General features: G+C 36.3%; 1 protein-coding gene across 2 annotated transcripts; it reads left to right on the top strand.

Annotated features, from left to right (window-relative positions):
• The first annotated feature begins 5,988 nt into the window (after positions 1-5,988).
• LOC126820270 (dipeptidyl peptidase 2) lies at positions 5,989-18,909 on the top strand. Of its 2 annotated transcripts, XM_050548131.2 has the most exons (12): positions 5,995-6,222; positions 9,095-9,237; positions 12,304-12,467; positions 12,834-12,969; positions 13,242-13,329; positions 13,567-13,730; positions 14,342-14,402; positions 14,902-15,023; positions 15,688-15,844; positions 16,444-16,508; positions 18,316-18,386; positions 18,741-18,909. In XM_050548131.2, the coding sequence occupies exons 1-12, from the start codon at positions 6,024-6,026 to the stop codon at positions 18,847-18,849; spliced, it is 1,479 nt and encodes a 492-aa protein (XP_050404088.1). In that variant the 5' UTR covers positions 5,995-6,023; the 3' UTR covers positions 18,850-18,909. The 2 variants fall into 2 exon arrangements, with proteins under 2 accessions (XP_050404113.1, XP_050404088.1); XM_050548156.2 differs by lacking the exons at positions 14,902-15,023; positions 15,688-15,844 and having other exon boundaries at positions 5,989-6,222.
• Positions 18,910-20,041: the final 1,132 nt, after the last annotated feature.

Raw genomic sequence — 20,041 nt, 5'->3', positions numbered from 1 at the left:
TTCTAAAGTTATGGCCCTTGCTTCATTTTGTTGAACCCCTTGTGAACAATCTAATGACAAAAGTAATCATCCAATCTGTATCAAATTTAAATGCATAGGTGAGATTAGGAAAACTATAAATCCTCTTGTATAAAATTCTGTTCATAACTTCTACACTAATGGCCTTTGTTAAACGTTAAAACCTTGTGATCTGTATGAAATTGATATCAGTGTCTTGTAAATGCTCCTATTACTTATAAAAGCATGAATATGTGGCAACCCTTGTCTTGCCGGGGGGATCACTAACTTAGTGGGTAAGGCGCTAGCTCGCTAGCCTGGAGGTCGGGTGTTCGATCCCTGCATTGGCCGGGAAAGTTCATCCAGATTTTCCGGCGTGGTTCTCCCTTGTCAGTGATGCAGGACGGAGGTGCTGACAAGGAAAGCTGTCTAGTCATTCGGATGGGACGAAAAACCGAGGTCCCGTGTACACATTGGCGTGCACGTAAAAGATCCCTTGGCAGTTGGAATTTGATATAAGAGTAGGCCGTAGTGCCGCTGTCCGAGCAAAATTTCCCTCATAGCACACTGTATGGCGTATGCCCGTCTTCATTAGCCCAGGTTAGGAACAGAACAGTAGGACGTTAAACTCCATTTCATTTCATTTCATTTGTCTTGCCGGACGATTAAGCTGCTAAGGGCATATGTTTCGTTACCTGGCAATCTATCTTTAAATTTCTTTTAATGAGGCTTAAACACTGATTGTTTTATAACTTTAATCATATTATATTAATATGGAACAGTAAGTAATAGTTGTGCAAATATAAATACATACTATAAATCTCACATATTTTATCTCAACTGATTGGTTAATTTCTTAAAAACAGAACAAGATCTTATTGTTCCGCTCCAGTTCCTCGATCAACCTGCCGTCCAACACCATGTAATATACCTACAGGTTACAGTTTTGCGAAATTTGATTTAAAACATTTTCTGTTATTGTTGGGTTATCACTGAAACATTTAAACAATGATTTAAATGCTGTAAATCAGGGCATTTTAAGGAATCAAAAGCACTGTGGCATAGGGAGGTAGCGGAAGGGGGTTTGCAGAAAAGTTTTCCATTTCGCTATACCTTCGAATGGATCTAGGTATACCCGAGTTTCCAAATTAGCGCAACTCTCAATACCATTTTCGATTGGACAACCAGTCAAAATACTCAAAAAGATTGTGGTCTACGGTAAAGTTTGTGTTTTTTTGTACTACAAAATGATTTTAAGTTTGAAAGTTGACCAACGTGTCACAAAAGGTATAAAATTTTAAAACCTGTATTAGTTGCTAGAAGTCACCCCCGGCCCACAATATCATAATTTAACATAGAAACTACAATATCACTTCTGTTTCTAATTGTTCAAGGCATTGCTTTGGAATGTGAACGCTCTACGTTACATGTGTGATGTCTCCCTAAATGCTGATTTCTCTCTCTCAAATAGTACCAAATTCGCGGGAGTAGGCCTATCGCTTGGCAACATCATCGGTATTGGCCCCTGCTTCTTTTTTAACAATTTTACAAAGCAGGAGCCCCCCCCCCACCGCATGCACAGTCTAACATTAAGTGAAGATACAACCGAAGTGATGTTTCTTGATCTTTTTTCTCACCATCAATATGGACCCCAAGTTCCTTGTCAACTGAAGAAGTTTTTGTTCGCCGCCTGTTAAAAATTTTACGAGTAGTATCCTCCATTTTATATGGAAGCCTGTTGCAGACATTTCAGAATCGAAAAGTCGAGGGCTCCATCCAAGTGCATCAGGATTTTTCTAAAGATGTCCACCCTTGTCTGTTGTTCAGGACGGAGGGCCTGGCAATGGATAATGTGTAGTCGTTTAGATGGGTGGGGTCTGTCATTGATTCAAGTGGCTCGGTTTCATTTCGTCGCTTGAACGTGACAATGATTAGGGTCGTCTGTCCAACCGTGTGTGTTTTCTCCAGGTTCTCTGAATTTCCGCCACTGCTAAAGACCATTAAACGCAAGCAAATCATTGAAATAAAATTGTTAGTCTCAGAATGACCTGGTTTGTGTCGAGTCTTTCTCTCTTTCACACACATGGCGTCCACTTACAAGAACACTTTACCGTGGGAATTCAAAATAAGAGTGGGCTCTCGTAGCACACTGCATGGCGTATATTCGCTATCATTAGCTCAGTTAGAGAAGAACAGTATGGGTTTTGGTAGCCGAATGGTTAACATGTTCGCATTTGATCATAAGGACTGTCATTGAATCAACTGGCGCGGTATCGATTCCCCGCTTGTACGTGACAAGGGGTAGGTCGCTTGTCCAACCCTGTGGGGTTTCCCCGGGTTCTCCGGTTTCCTCCTACTTATAAAGACCCTTTAGGTGTTTTTTGATTTAGCGTGGACGTAGCTTTGTTTACTGAAACCATGAACTTCACCTCGAATCTGGATGCTGTAAACTTCGAGGTGCGATAACTCGATAATGCAATAGAAAGTTCGTGAAGAATATGTATGTACGGTGAGCCTGTCCTAACCCTATTTTTGGATATTATTGATATGTTTAGGTACAACCTACAAGGATGGACATCTTTAGAAAAATCCCGATGCACTTTGATGGAGTTAGAGAGCAAACGTCCTACTCACAGAGCCACTGTAGCAGTGAAGCCCCCACTTCATTTTCATTCCGGACAAGGATCCTCGATTTTTTATTTATACCATTCGAACGACTATACGTTGTCCCTTAACAGGCCTTCTGCCCTATACCACTTACAAGCAGGAACCCCGACCGAAAAAACCCCGGAGAATTTTGATGAGCCACCGTAGCTCTCACTCCAATTAAATTCCGGACACGGGATCTCGGTTATTTCTATTCCATCCGAATGACTATACGGTGTCCCTTGTCAGGCTCTCTGTACTACACCACTGACAAGGGTGAACATCGCCAGAAAAATCACCATGAACTTAATTGATGAAGTTAGAGAGCAAACACCTACTCACTGAGCCACCGTAGATCCAACTTCATTTCGATTCCGGACACGGGACCTCGTTTTTTTTAAATCCTATTCGAACAACTATACGTTGTCCCTTGTCAGGCTCTCCGTCCTACAGCACTGACAAGACCACGCATCAAAAAACCCAATGAACATTGATCAAGTTAGAGAGCAAAGAAAGATTCAACTGAAGACTTAAAATTGATTGAGTTATAAACATGTATTTCAAGTTTCTTCAAAATCGGATCAAAATTGTGACCTCTAGAGGGACCACAACTTTGATATACCAGATGTTATACTATTCGCGTCCGGCAGTTTTAGTCCGATTTTCACGAAATTCAAACTCAGCCAAAATTACGGTGTAACGGTGATATATTTGAACGTTTGTATAAATAGGATAATAATTGTGATTTCTAGAGGGACCTGAAGCTAAAAACGCGATTTTTTGTACAATCAGGGGCCATAATTCAGGAAGTTACGGTCCGATATGTGCGAATATCGAAAGGAACTCAACCATCCTGGTAACGGTGATATATTCAAACGGTGTTTTAAATCGGATAAAAATTATGACCTCTATAGGGTCCACAAGCTAAAAACGTGATTTTTCGTACAATCAGGGGACAATCTTTGGGTTAAAAATTGTGACCTTGATCATGGACCTTATAATACATTATAATGTATTATAAGGTCCATGCCTTGATCTGTAGGGTCCACAAGCTAAAAACGTGATTTTTCGTACAGATATTGAAATTGAGCCATGTTCAGGTAGAACAAAAACGATTTTTAACTAGATCTATAAGCATTTTATTTTTTAAAACGATTTTTAACTACATCTTTAAGTATATAACTGATTAAGAAACAAGATATAAGTTGGCCCATATTAAACAATATCTTAATGTTGGTATAGATAAAAATATTTAATGTCATTGCAGGCAAAAATCTTATAAAAATCTCGACCCCACTGCTTTGTATGTCGAAAATTTAGAAATGATTTTTCCCCATTAAAATTACCATAAAGTGGTAGGACTAATGAATAATAACTCATAATCTCGGTCATACGTTATTAATTAATCTCGCCTGTTCAACCTCGTTGGTTTTCTCCGTGCCCTGCATGCCGGCTTCCTCCCACTGCTAAAGTCCCGAAATGACCTAGTTTGTGTCGAGTGGACGTTAAACCCTAGCTCTCTCCCTCTAGCTCTCTCTCTCTTCTCTCAATGTTCCCCGTTGTACAAAATAGTCGGGGCAGGTTTAACCACATAATGGGGCACATTGAACAGTGGTAAAAATTCCATGTTAAACATAGATCGGAATTTGGATCACAAACCTAGTCACTTGTTTCGTAGTGATCTAATGAATATGCAAACAATCAATGTTTAGTTAAGAACAAATATCCACAGATTTGACATCCGTGCAATGATCGAAACAAGCAGGTCATACGTTATTAATTAATCTCGCCTGTTCAACCTCGTTGGTTTTCTCCGGGCCCTGCATGCCGGCTTCCTCCCACTGCTAAAGTCTCGAAATGACCTAGTTTGTGTCGAGTGGACGTTAAACCCTAGCTCTCTCCCTCTAGCTCTCTCTCTCTTCTCTCAATGTTCCCCGTTGTACAAAATAGTCGGGGCAGGTTTAACCACATAATGGGGCACATTGAACAGTGGTAAAAATTCCATGTTAAACATAGATCGGAATTTGGATCACAAACCTAGTCACTTGTTTCGTAGTGATCTAATGAATATGCAAACAATCAATGTTTAGTTAAGAACAAATATCCACAGATTTGACATCCGTGCAATGATCGAAACAAGCAGGAGTCAGGATTTCCTAGGCTCCTACAAATCGCCGTAAATTGCACTTAAGTTGGCAGTTTGGTGGGATAGTGGGATCCCAGTCAACTTTTGCAGTGAATCAAACCAAAATTTGTCGAATATTCTGTCTAAATTTGGATGGCCTGATTTGCGGACAAGCGACTCTTAGTCAGGGAGACCCATTGCGCCCATGAATGTCACAGCCAAGTTTCGAACACTGCTCCCATGGAGTTTTTATTCCTTTTATATGACAGGCCTACAGAGTTGGATCAATTGATATTCTAATATTGTTTTTATTTTCAAAGACATTACAAATTATCAAACGATATAACTATGATGCACTGGGGTACATTGAACCAGTGGTTCAACGTACCCCATTGACAGTGGTTCAATTCAATCTGCCACATCACAGTTTTATGATCAAAATTTAAAAAAATACAAAATGGATCAAGCCCTTGTTTATCTGGATTGTAGTTATGAACTGATTGTAACTACAAGAATTTCCTAGGCTGAACAAATTATCAAATGATATATAGTCTATAATGCACTGGGGTACATTGAACCATGGTTCAAAGTACCCCATTGACAGTGGTTCAATCTGCCCCATCACAGTTTCATGATCAAAATTTTAAAAAAATTCAATATGCCCTCTTAATTCTTATGAATCAAGCCCCTGTTTATCTGGATTGTAGATTAGACATATATGAACTGAATTTAAGTACAAGAATTTCCTAGACTAAACAGTTAACATGTATGGAAAATGATAAGTGGAAGTAGTGCATTTTCACTTTTAAGAGCTCTTTTGAAAAAAATCATTGCCTAAAAAATAATTGAAAGCATGTTGCTACTATTTATTGACGGGGAAATAGGTCTAAGAAGTTATCTCACTTCTGTGTAGTCTTGGGTTGCCTAGTATTATTTATAAAGGATATATCCATGGTGGTTCAATGTGCCCATATGTTCAATATGCCCCGGTCTCCCCTAATCATACGGCAAATAATTAAGTTCTCAATAGATGGTGCGTATTTTTATCTCTGAAGACAACGTAATCCAACATCGATAGCATAAAAAAAAAAATTAGTTGTGTTGGTTATTCTTTTCAAAATTATCCCATGGTTGCAGTCGATCTATAATTTTGGTCATAGAAAAAAATCGACAGCGAAAATAGGGACTGGGTGATCAAGAAAAGTGACCACAGGGAATCACGTGATAATCATATGACCTTTGTTTATCGTCATCGATGGAATTATGTGTGTATGCAGATAACATGAAGTTTGTTGTGATGAAATCAATTAGTCACATTTTGTTAATAGGACTGACATTCAGTTGTGTGCAATCAGATGTACCCTATAAAGAGCAATATTTTGATCAAACAATTGATCATTTTAACTTTGTTTCTTATGGTCAGCAGACATTTAAACAAAGATATTTGTTGCAAGGTAGGGATCAATCTTGTTTCACACTCACAGAGGATTACGAAAGTGGTAGGGATGTTTCCCTGATTTATAAAGACTGCCTAATTGGAGCTTTAGTGTAGGCTATAAGTCGAAAGTAGCAGTAGTTACATTTAAAAATATACCATGACTTTATTTATATAGGAATAAACTATAACTGTAAAATTGATATATATATTGTTGACTTAATATAAAATAAAAAGATAACATTTACAAATGAACATATTATTATGTATGACACAAACAGAGTCCATATTCAAAGGTTTTCTTAAAGTTAAGTAAAAATACTTAATTTTTCCACTTAGCCAAGTGTCTTACTATATATCGGTATTGGCTATGTGAAAAACTTAACTGCACACATATGAAATATGGAATACCAACATTAGCCAAAAAGCATGAGTTTTTAACTTCTGGAATAACCTTCACTGCCAAAAATCACGAATTACTCACGTCGCTCGAAAATAATGACCCCTTAAAAACACCACTATACTTTATTAAAATCTTAGTTGTCATTATTAGGAAAATGTTTGTCGAAATATTATATTGTAACGCATGAAAATAGTATGACTATAATTTATGATAAATTATGATGGTACGCATCCATTACAGGAACACCCGTTTTTGTATAGATGTTTTTCAAAAACAATAGATTTCAATAGTAGTTATCGAATAGTGGTAGTATGGACATTGTAAACTTTATTATAACTAATAGAAAATAACATATTAGCAATATGCAGGGCTATAAAGTTAAACTGAACAAATGACTCAGTGTTATTTATCAATCTATCAATCTATCATTTGAGGAATTCATAGAAATTGTATTAAGATTTTCTAAAATCTACAATGGAATGTGATTGCAATGTCAAATTTAAAAATAAATTTAACGCATCAAACTTTATTACATGTATATACTCTTCAAAAAAAAGTAGGGGATATTCAGAAACAATACAAAACTGAGGAAATGCACTGCTGTTTTTATTAGAGTTAACCAGTGTATGTTAATAACAGGCCAATTGCCTACACATGAACATAAACAATTCATATGGGCAGCTTATCTGACGGCCCCATTTCACTCGCAAAGAGATACACTGTCAAAAGTGAAAATTGACGTTTTTGATTTTTGTCTTAATAATGAGTAATTGCTCCACCAATCCTCAGACATTCAGCAATTCGTTGTGGCATGCTCCTAATCACGATTTAGGGCAATCTGACCCACTCCTCTTGCAGTGCCACGGCCAATTCTTGCAGTGTTGACGTTGACGAACACGTCTCCCGATCATGTCCCAGACATGCTCTATAGGGGAAAGGTCAGGACTCATGGCTGGCCAAGGCCTATGGACAATATGGTGACACTGGAGGTAGTCATTCACGACATGAGCTCGGTGGGCACGGACATTATCATCTTGAAAGATGAAACGTTGAGCAAAGGGCAGAACTATCGGTGCCAGGATGTGGTCACGGCAGTACACACCAGTGACCCTTCCTTCAACAATATGCAAGTCCGTTCTGTCAGTCATGGTGATTCCTACCCATACCATAACAGACCTACGCCCGAATCTGTCGTGCTGTCTGACGTTAGCATTAGCATGACGCTCATTTACACACCTCCAAATGCGACCACGCCTATCGGTGAAATCCAGAGTAAATCTGGGCTCATCTGAGAACATTACACGCGCCCATCAACGATTACCCCAATTTCTACGCTGCCTACACCATTGACGCCTGTTTGCCATGTGCTGGCGAGTTAATGGAGGCACAGCACGCGGTCGCCGCTCATGCAAATGGGTTGCATGTAGCCGATTTCTAATCGTTTCGAGTGTAACTCGAATTCCTGTAACTTGGTACAAGTTTACAGAAAGCTGATTGGCCGTTTGTCCTTGATTTCGCAGGACCTGTGTACGAATGTATCGATACTGGGCTTGTGTAGTGGCTCTAGGATGACCTGAACGAGGTCTATCGTCAACATTGTGTGTTTGTTGGTACCGGTTCCACAGTCTGCTTATCACAGACTGTAACACATTAAGCATGTTGGCTACTGCTCGCTGTGTAGAACCCATTTGAAGCATGCCAATAGCTCGTAGACGTTCATCATGTTGAAGGCGTCTCATTGCAAATTAAACGTAACACACTAAAGCAAAGATACGCTAAAAAGTAAATCTTATGCAAGAACCGATAGGAAAGCAAACATGGATAGGATAAACCAGCAGGCAGCAGTTTTCATCAACCCTTCCTTGAAGTGTCAAATTTGACAATGAACCCTCCCACGTGTATGGCGCTATTGCGTGTCACACGTGCAGCTCAGTGGTTCTGTTGGGGTGATAAGTTCTTCATGTGAACATACTCTCAAAGCATGTCAAGTGCCCATGACTATTTATCATATCACAACCTGCATAGGTTTTTGCATTTTAATATCCCCTACAACTTTTAAAAAGTACTATATCAATCAAAGCAGGAATGTGGACGTATATTGCAGCGGTAGCGATGCTCTTGTTTTTCTCATTTTGTTCACAGATTTTTGTTTTTAGCTCTACACCACTAGCAAGTGTTGCTTTTTAATTAATGAAATTTCACATTTGTATTCACAAGGATTACTTTGTGCCTTTTATGTTAATTTCAAATGAATGGTTGACCACCTTTACCTTTATGTGTTTAGTAGTGCTAGGAGAATATTGGTGCAGGATTTCAAGAATTTCCAAAGATGGTAGGCTAGACATATTTGCGTTTTCAACAATATCTCACAGTTACCATGAACTGTTTTGCCTTTGGGATCAGGTCATTAAATTGTATTTATATTAGTAGTATTAGTAAATTGTTACTGACAATGGCATTGCTATATTTGTATTTTTTTCTTTATTAGATAAATGGTTCGATGCTGTAAATAAAGGACCAATATTTTTCTATACTGGAAATGAAGGGCCAATCACTGGTTTCTGGAATAACACTGGCTTTGTTTTTGATATAGCTCCGCAGTTTGGGGCATTAGTCGTTTTTGCTGAACATGTGAGTATAGGACATCACAGGGTTTTTCACAATAGAGACAGTTATGCAGGTTCTTTTTTTATTATGTCCATATTTAATGTGGATGTTTATTGTTTTCACCTGTGTCTGTCATTCCACCATAATTTTTTGAGAATGTTTTACAAGTCCTTGACAGATCTTTTCAATTTTGCAGGCATTGTTTATTAGGTCATCTGATTATGAAATTTTATGAACATAATATACCACAGAGGTTTTGATTGAATATTTTGAAACAGGATGAGGTTGTTAGTGGAGCGACTTGGTGAACATAAATTTCCTGCTTTTTTGGGACAAAAATGCAAAAATTGTGTTTTTCACGTAAATAAATTTTTAAAAATTGTTCACATCTGGCAGAAAGGCTGAAATTTGGCACAAACATAGCCTAACACCTACTAATCATAAAACAAGCAGGAGGCAACAGTTCCTCAAAGTGCATCCTGCTTTTTTGGGACAAAAATGCAAAAATTGTGTTTTTCACGTAAATAAATTTTTAAAAATTGTTCACATCTGGCAGAAAGGCTGAAATTTGGCACAAACATAGCCTAACACCTACTTATCCTAAAACAAGCAGGAGGCAACACTTCCTGAAAGTGCATCCTGCTTTTTTTGGGACAAAAATGCAAATATTGTGATTTTTACGTAAATCTATTTTTAATTTTTTTTAATAAGGCCTAAGACACCTAATGAAGACCAATTATGAAAATTATTAATTTAGGGATTATTATTAGGCACTGAGGAAGTAAATAAGTGATGTTACTCATCACAAGTGCTTGATTTTACTGTGCACATTCTCCAGAACAGGAACACAGGTGTGTGCACCGAAGACCTGCTTTGCAACATCTACAATGCCCACTGCAGTTGGTCTTGCATCCACATTTAATCAGTATTTAGGAACCCATGATGTCTCTTCCCGAGTCCAACCCCATTCCGATGGGCAAGGAATGACTGGGTGTTTGTCGAGAGTTTGTCCCCATATGTGGCCACTCTGGGAGGCTGCTCTTTTGGCATGCTGGATCAATGCGTCCTGAGTTGGTGGAATGTTTTCAATATTCCTATCACCTTGGGTGAACAGACTCATGCGTGCCTCATTCACAGTGAGTATGGGCAAAGTGTGTTTGTACTTGGCCACAGTAAATCACTCTAGCTGACACATTACTGCCTCACCAATCTGTGCTGGCATCGACAGTTGAGTGAAAATTGGAGTGATGATTTCTTTCATTGACATCCAGACATTCCATGCTGTAGTCTTCCCAATTCCAGAGAAAGTTGAGACTGTGTCACAGCCTGTAAAGGCATGGAAGAAGAGAAGGCCCCTGGATATATTGAGTCCAAGCTTTTCAGCAATCTGATGAGATGGAATGTACCGTTTATGGGCTCCATGACCAAAGTTCAACCACAGCTGACAGTCAAGGTAAGAGGCGAGAGCAATACTGAGGAGAACAACATCTGTATCCGTTGCAACCACCAGAATGTTCTTGAAGCCTTGGGTAGCTGCATGCTGGGAAAAATTTGGGCACACAATTGTACTTTGTAAAAGTTGTATAAAAAAAGATAGTGTGTTCTTGAATGTGTCCAATTTAACAGCGAATTTATTATTATTATGTAACATACTAAGAACCTAACTACATTTTTTGGGCACCAACCACCACCGCCCCCCCCCCCCCCAGTCAAAAATTTCCCCGTACGCCTATGGCTGCATGTTTACAGTGCAGAAGCATCCTTGTATTTGCCTCTTCGTGATTACAAGGTTCAAGATCAGATACGTCAGTCTGACTACAGAGCACCTTGTCTTCAAGGGTAGTGCAGAGAACTTTGCCATTTGGGACATCAACACCTGACACATTTTCTGCTAAAAACTGAAATAGACTTGTCTTGTTAGAGTTCACCCTGAGGAATGATTTCCAATTAGATGGTAATCGGGTGTTACCCTCTACCCTCAATGACATGCCATCCCCACGGATCAGTCTGGTGTGTGATTTCAAACTATCTGGTAGTTAGCGATCCCATACAATGTCCAATCTATCAACAGTACTTAACTGGTTCAGCATGTATGGAATGAAGACATTCTTGGAGAAATCATCAAATGTGTTAAGTACAAGGTTCCCCTTCTTGATTCTCACGGGATCCAGTGTCTGAACTATGGCTGCTCCATCAAGGATTTTGACTTGTACATCAGGTGGTTCAACAGTGCGAGTTGTGACCAAAGGCTCCAGAGAATTGAGAATGTCAGCCTTACTATGAATTATTCTCATCTCATTGTTTTCTGCTAGTGATGGTGGCCAAGCATGATTCTCATGCTGAAAGAATGTTTCCATATCACCATCTCTGTTCTGGCAAGAAACGTACAATCTAGGGAAGAGTGGAACATCTTTCCTCATGTTTGACACCTTGTTTCTGTTTTTTTTTAGAAGATGACTTCCTAATGCCACTGTCAAGTAAGGTGAAATTGTTCTTTGGGATGTTGTCATAAAACTTTGAGGAGGATTCTGTCAACCATTCTTCTACAAATGTTTTATGTTGCTTCCTTCCAGCTGCTTCTGCTTTACGCACATTGTCAGCAACATCCTCACTCAAAATCACCCTTGTATCCAATGTCAGAAGGTCATTTGTGTCGTCTGAGAAAGGGTTGCCTTGATCTAATATGGTTGAAAAATTCATTTGCCTGTAAAATTTTAACTAAATGAAATTAGGCCTGCCTCCTGATCATTTTATGTTTAGGATACTATAGGCCTCCTATGTACAAAATATGAGCCTTTCTGCCACCAAGTATCAATTCTGAAAAAAAATGTAACCAAGCCGCTCCACTATGTATATTAAGGCAGAACTTGAGTTTCAGCAAGTTTTGCAGAGTTATCTTTTCATTCATTCTAAAGACATTAGGGGGAAATGGTAATTCCTCTTTAAAGCTATGGTCAAAGCTATGTCTTTTATCTAGGCCTATAGTGTGAAGACAACTTACCTATGGATGATACAACAGCAGTCCAATGAATATCTCTTTCTGTTACCTCTGTATTTTAACTTCATTTTATTCTTCTGTTTTTGATATAGAGATTTTATGGCAAAAGTTTGCCATTTGGAGATGATAGTTTTAAAGGAAACAATATTGGACTACTAACCATAGAACAAGCTTTGGCAGATTATGCAGTTCTTATTAATAAAATTAAACAAACCTATAAAGCAAAAAAATCGGCAGTGATTACATTTGGTGGCAGGTATGTCACATTTTATTTTTCAACTTTTCAGCCTATAAAAAAATTTGTTTTTTTAACTTCCTAGTTTATGATACTAGAATTTCACTGCATACCTTGCTATATGATATCATTATGATATGGTGTGAATAATGGGATTGCTATGGTGTAGTGAAAACATGTAAACTAAGCTATCAATAGTAACAGTTTGAAGCTAGAGACATCCAGTCATTATATTTATAAAACATGAACAGAAGTAAGAAAATGCTGATTATTGTAATGGGGATATGATCTGTGGTGTATACGACGTTTTGTTTGGATCTAATTATTCACATCATACCAGATTAAAGTTTATTGAACTTAACACATCTTTTGTCTTTGTATTTGCAGCTATGGTGGTATGTTGAGTGCATATATGAGATTTAAATATCCTAATCTAGTAGATGGAGCTATAGCAGCTAGTGCCCCGATTTACCTGATGTCTAATGTAATTGATCCATCTCAGTTCTTTGTTAGGGTAACTGCGGTAAGTGTTTTCTTATAAATGTAGGACAGAGACCAGCAACTGCAAATGAAAGAAATATATTATTAAGAACCTAATTATTTGGAATATGATAATAATGATAAATATAGAAATATCCATGTAGGGTATGTATTATTGTTTGTACTTTGTACTAAAGACCAAGTCAAACAGCCACGGGAGAATATGTTCTCATAAATATTAGGCCCAGCCATAGAAACAACTAAACCCCATTTCTTCCCCAATGCATTTATTATATATTATATATTAATTTTCAGGATTTCAAACAGTCTAATCCAGTTTGTTCTGCTAATATAAGAAAAGCTTTCACCACTATGAAGAGTATGGCAAGTAGTGGACAGGCAGGTATAAGATATTATGTTCAAACCTTTTTCTATGAAAATATCCAGCAAATCCAAGGACTGGATAATATGTAAATTTATAATACACAATAAAATGAATGAGAGATTTATAATTTTATTTTTTCAAATATAACATCCACAACATTTTGTTAACAGTACAGATTTTACGGAAGTCTACCAGTTATTAATTTAATAAACATGCCAGCTGATTAAGGAAATAGACTATTTTCATGAATTTCAGGTTTAAAAACATTGTCAGAAAAATTTAGGCTATGCAGCCAGTTAAATGAAACAGGTTATAATCACATGGTTGGATGGATTAGAAATGCCTTTGTATCTTTAGCCATGTTTGATTATCCATATCCAACCAACTTTGAGTCGGAGATACCAGCTTTTCCCGTTGATGTAAGTTGATATTAATGATCTCAAGCTACATGTATTAAATGAAAAGACGTAGAACCCCAAGAGTAGTAAGTAGTATGAAAGCATTAATGAACATATCTTCTTATATCTGGTCCAGTATGACTGAACAGATGTATTCAGGTTTGTGACTTTATATAGGCTGATCAATTGTCGTACTGATTCTGATTTGTTCAAATAAAGTGATTTCTAATAAGTCCGTCCATAGTTTACAGTTGTGTGTGTACACTCTAGAGGTTAAAAAGTTATTTGATTGACTTGAAATTTTTACACATTGTTTATGTTAAGCGATTTCCAATAACTCAAACAGCTACAGTTATCATCTAATTAACATTACATGTTTTGTATATTAAATGTGATAAATATTAGCACTAGGCAAAATGGGTTGTTACTTTTGTTCAGTGTTTTTAAAATGTCTTGTAAATGTACCCATTACCCACAAAACAATATATTTGAAACAGCATTTGTAGAGCACAGACCACATAGCTGCTGTTCCTGTTGAATCATATTTCATTTTCTGGCAATCTATCTTTCACTGTATTAATGATATGATTTGATTATTTTATATACTCAATAACTGGATTTGATATTTACAGAAGTCATGTGGCTTTATGGTTAATGCAACTGACACTGTGACTGGATTAGCTCAGATTACAGGTAGATATGTCTTATTTATTTATACTTCTTCCTTAAAGGAGAAATTCATCCCTTTTATTTTTTTTCATATCTGGTTTAGAATTACGTTTAACTGTCCACAACCTGAAATGAAAATTGCTTCGTCTTTAATTAACAGATTGACACGCCATTAATTAACATGGGATGTCTGACAATCATTTTAACTAAATAAATAAACAACATGTGCTGTAATACTAGTCTTTATATTCTTCAAACAGTTGACTATACCATAGGTGAATACAATAAGAAAATTTGTTGTTCCAAAAATTGTGTTGAACTGAGAAAATTTGTACGCTATATTGATTAAAACATTTTATTTTATATTCCGAAAAATTGTTACTAACAGGCCTACTATTGGCTTATAAAGTTTGGTATATGGTTTTCGCCTGAACAGCAGGTCCACTAGCAATTGGTTAGATTGTAATTAACCTGCCAACATTATTCGTTATTATAGCATAGCCAACAATTCTATTTGTTTAAGCTTTGTTTTATAATGGTACTAATGGTAAGCTGCCATGTTTTGATATTTGGGAGGAGTATGTGGAATGTGCTGATCCCAGTGGATGTGGTTTGGGTCCTGATAGCTTGGCTTGGGATATTCAGGTAATAACAGCAGTGAATTACTCTAATATTTATTCCCTAACTGAAGGTCCTGACTAATATATTTTACTCTTTCGGTGCCTGAAAATTAGTTGATGATATTTTGTTTTGCCTTGGTCCCTGTCTTAATCTAATCCACCCTAAATGTTAGTAGGTAGTTTTTGAAAGGGTATTAATTATGCTTTTGGTAAGTGTATAATGTAGGGTGTAAAATTGATGTACAGTTCTCAAAACCTGAAAAATATTTTTAAGAAACACATGGTCATATATTTCTGATAGTCAACTAAAAGGAAAGACGAGGGAAAGTGTCAAACTCTTTAGACCAAGCAGCCTTAAGCAACCACTTTTCTGCATGCTATACACATTAACTAATATTTATATGTACAAATGAAGGTGCAGGATAGTGTATTATCCAATATTGTTGTATACATGTATAATGTGTGCATATTTTGGATAAATTAACACAGATTATATACAATAATTTTATAAAGCAGGATATTCAACACTTGGTGAATAGCCTATCTTAAATGATGTAGACCCGTGTGGAAACACTATATGTTTGTTCCTTGAATAACTGAGAAAAAGTAAATAGAAAGTGAAAAGATTTATGAGCTTTTGTTTTAAATGATGTAACAGAAATGGGGTGTCTGCACTTTTGTATTGACAGGCTTGCTCAGAAGTACCAATGTTATTTTCTACTGATGGCCAGCAGGATATGTTTCCACCTAAACCATACACTGCGCAAATGCGAGTCGATTATTGTAAAACTAAATGGGGAATAGTCCCTAGAGATCAATGGGCAGGTTTAAGCTTATGGGGGCAAGGTATGTATTGTTGTAACTCGCTTTTTCAAAGAAAGCAGGGAACTATTTAAATGGGTATGCTTGTCTGTCTGAATGCCTGTTCGTCACATTTTTTGAAACATAATAACTCTGCTTTTAATTGAATTATAATGATTAAACTTGGTGTAGGTGTTTATTTGGTGAATGAGAGTGATGGAACTTAGTGTATAGTTTCATTACATTATATACCTTGACTAACCATGATAATAAGCATTTTCTGTTTGGGTTAAGGAGACTAATCTGCAATTTGATTGGTGGAGCATGATAACTTTGATTCTAATTGAGTGTGAATGGTAGAACTTGGGTGTAGGTAGGGTTTCATTACATTAATGCCTTGACTAAGTATGCTGATGACAATTTTCTGCTCAGGCTAAGCAGATTGATAAGCAATTTGATCGGTCAAGAATGACTTATTTGATTCTAATTGAGTGTGACTGGAGAAACTTGGGTGTGTAGTTTCATTATATTTATAACTGCTATTATGCCTGTTGAAAAGTAGATCATTAAACTCGATTTTGTTTCATTTTTAATATAGTTTTATATTAGGCTCATATGTTGTAATTAAGATTGTTTATTTACAGACATACTCTCCTCATCTAATATAGTTTTTTCAAATGGTGGTAAAGATCCATGGGCTTTTGCTGGGGTAAGCATAAAATCGAAAGCATATTTATAGTATTTTGAGGGAGCCTCGGTAGCTAAGTGAGTAAGACGCTGGCTTGCTAGCTGGACTTCGCGGGTTTGATCACGGTTTTGGCTGACAAAGTTCATCAGGGTTTTCTGGTATGGTTTCCCCTTGTCAGTGGTGCAGGATGAGTGGCCTGAGTTCCTGTGTACACATTGGTGTGCACGTAAAAGATCCCTTGGCAGTTGGAATTCGATATAAGAGTAGGCTGTAGGGACAAAATTTCCCTCATAGTACACTGTATGGCGTATGCCTGTCCTCATTAGGCCAGTCGGAGTAGAACAGTAGGAGGTTAAACCCCATTTCATTTCATGTAGTATTTTTGAAACATAAACACTATTTCTACTAGAATTCATGTTCTAGTAAAAACATGTATAATGAAAAAAGCCATAAAAAGTGCCAAACAAACCACATACTTTTGCATGAATTAGATATGCAAACCTGCATAAATATAATGATGAGATCTGAAGAAAGTCTCTTGGTTGGAAAACTTAAGATCAGGTTAATTATAAATTACCCATAATTGAAAGGTATGAATTATTTCTAGGGATGAATATCATTGTGTGGGTTGTTATTCTGTGCAAGTTTGACCCAGGTATTTCATAGCTACTGACCAACTTTATACAACCAGAATTTATTTAAAGGGTCAAACATCTCAGTTACCTCTTGTAACAACCCTTAAGACTTACCTAATTCTGACCATATTATGCAAATTAAATGTAAAACTAATATTTATAAAAACTCCTTTTTACCTTCTACTATAAAATTGGGAAATAATTTAGATAATATAATAAAAGAGGCCATGTCTGTCTCAGATTTTAAAACTAAACAGAATCCTTCAAATTAACAGACTGTTTTTCTATGGTGAATAATTAACAATTTCAAATTATCCATTGTAAACTGCCCTGCAATAATAGTGATTTAATTAAGATACCATAAGTTCATTATGCAGATTTATGACAATGTTCGGTGTGACTGTGATCTCGACCTTGAAACCACTGAACACTTTTTACTCTACTGTCTAAAGTTACACACTCCAGCGCAATAATACCATTCATTTATTTCCACTAAAATATTTATTATAAAACAAAATAAAAAAACAACAAATAAGAGTCTCTATATTATCCATTATGTATCCTATAATCTATATTTATGTAATTATGTATGTATGTATATACTTTAATAATGTGTACATGTATCTAAATCAGAGAGAGGGGTTACACATAGGCATAGCCTGTTCCCTAATCCAAATTCAGATTTAATGAATAAAAATATTGTTTAGAAAAGAAAAAAAATATTTTCGAAATGCTGAGCTATCTCCAGGTGTCAACACCAATATTTTAAAATTGTTTACACATCTATTAAACTTACAAAACGACTCGGTGAAATACAAATTTTTATTTATTTATTTATTGATTTATGTCAAATATGAATGATTGAAATTTATTATGTTTGAAATATACTGTTCAAAACTTTTAACCCAATTGATGATTAACATGTCTTTCAATTAGTTTTACACCCTTTCTTTTAACACACCTAATACAGACTTTGTCCATTGGCCCCAGTACTAGCTATTATATCTATATGTATATGTTGGTAGATTTTCACCACACTGAGATAGAGTGTTAGTGATACCTACACTGCATTCTCAAGTTGATTCAAGTTAGCGTGATTAAGATGCTTGTTGCTGTAATTGTAACAGTTTCGAGGCCTCTTCAATAATATCTATATGAACAATATCTAAAATTGATACACTTGTCTTTTTTAGGTTTTGCATAATTTATCTGCTAATTTGACAAGTGTCATTATTCCTGATGGAGGACATCATTTGGATTTAAGGTATGTAATAAATATGTAAAACATTTTGGATGTCATATCATATAAATAATTTTCTGAGCAGTGAGCTATTGTGACAGACTTATCTACTATACGATTAACTCAGTTCAGTACATCTGCACATAATAGAAGCTAACCATAAATCCCACTTAATGTGGAGATAAGGCTTGTCAGGTTTCTTTGCTAAAAGGGAAATCCGGTTTCCTCCCACTGCTAAAGACCCCTACGCACAAGCGAATTATTGAAATAAAATTAAACCATGTGTTAGTCCCGAAATGGTAGGGAAAAATGTTGTCACTTGATCTGTCATTAAGTTTAAGTTATGTTGACATCCATTAGTCTTGTTTTACTTTTTAGGGGCCATAATGTGAACGATCCTCCTGATGTATTTAAAGCAAGAGAACTTGAAAAATACAACATTAGACTCTGGATTAATACAGCCTTTTTAAGAAATAAAAATAACTAAAAAAAATATGTTATATACTGTATTATTGTATATTTGTTGAATAAATTAATCTTTTTGTTACATGTTATCAACCATTTCAAAATGCTTATTAAGATTTACTGGAGAAAGCACGGGACTTTTGATATTGGTTCTTTTTTTGTTTGTTTGTCACACTTTATTATAGAACACAATAACCCAGACGTGGTGTAGGTTGTCATTAGGTGAATGTCTTGACTGTGTTCGATGTTGAGCATTTTCCGCTGAAGCTAAGCAGAGATAATCAATTTTATTTTACATCCTTTGAACATGATAACTCTTGGGTCAGTACATCACTATCGGGACAGAAAGAACTGTGAAAGAACAGGATTAGAAGATGATAACCATATTCTACCATTTCTGCAACAGTTGGCTATCTATTTTGATCCATACATACCTTGACTAGACTAAAGAAGCCTACTAGTGAATATCTATATCGGGCGAATAAATGCACGAATGTGGGCATTATATAGATAATATAGAAATTGAATGCTATTACCCCAAACCCATAAAACCCGAAGACATGCTTATAACTTCCCGGCAATCTTTTACAGTTATCAATTTATAAATACCAAATTCATTAATAGTTATTGAAACCCATATAACCCTTTGAAAAGTGAAAGGAACATTACTAAGACCAAAGGAACTGAAGTACGTTAATTGGATATCCTGATATAATGAGATATTTTGTTAAACAGGCATTATGCCAGAGCTAAATCTGCCTATTGCAGGGATTTCTTTAGGCCTTAAATGTTATATAAACTATAGACATTAACATGACGAGAACATAATAACTCTTGATGCCATCGAATGGGCCCAATTTTAAGTAGATTAGAACGGTTCGGCTATTTAATGATTTAATTTAAAAATGATGAAGTGAGGCTAAGCCTCGAACCACCAATGCTGTGGTTGCAATCAGTGCACACGTCTTGTCAAACCTACATAGGCTAATATCTTCTCTCAGAATAAAGCCACTTGAATGAAATTTTCAATTCATTTTGCATAATCTATTTTTGAACTATTATAGCAAGAACCACCAGCTCTTTATCTTAATCTTACATAATGTTTCTTTAAGAGAGAATGAGCGAGGGGGGGGGGGGGGGTCGCAGCCTCTTTCAACACAAACATCACTTTGGGATCAACACATGGTGCAATTTATTTCAAAACAACGAATCAT

The sequence above is a fragment of the Patella vulgata genome, chromosome 1 (genome assembly GCF_932274485.2).
Source record: "Patella vulgata chromosome 1, xgPatVulg1.2, whole genome shotgun sequence".
Classification (NCBI taxonomy): domain Eukaryota; kingdom Metazoa; phylum Mollusca; class Gastropoda; family Patellidae; genus Patella; species Patella vulgata.
The sequence above is the reverse complement of the archived record's forward strand: the minus strand, read 5'-3'. Positions and strand labels throughout refer to the sequence as shown.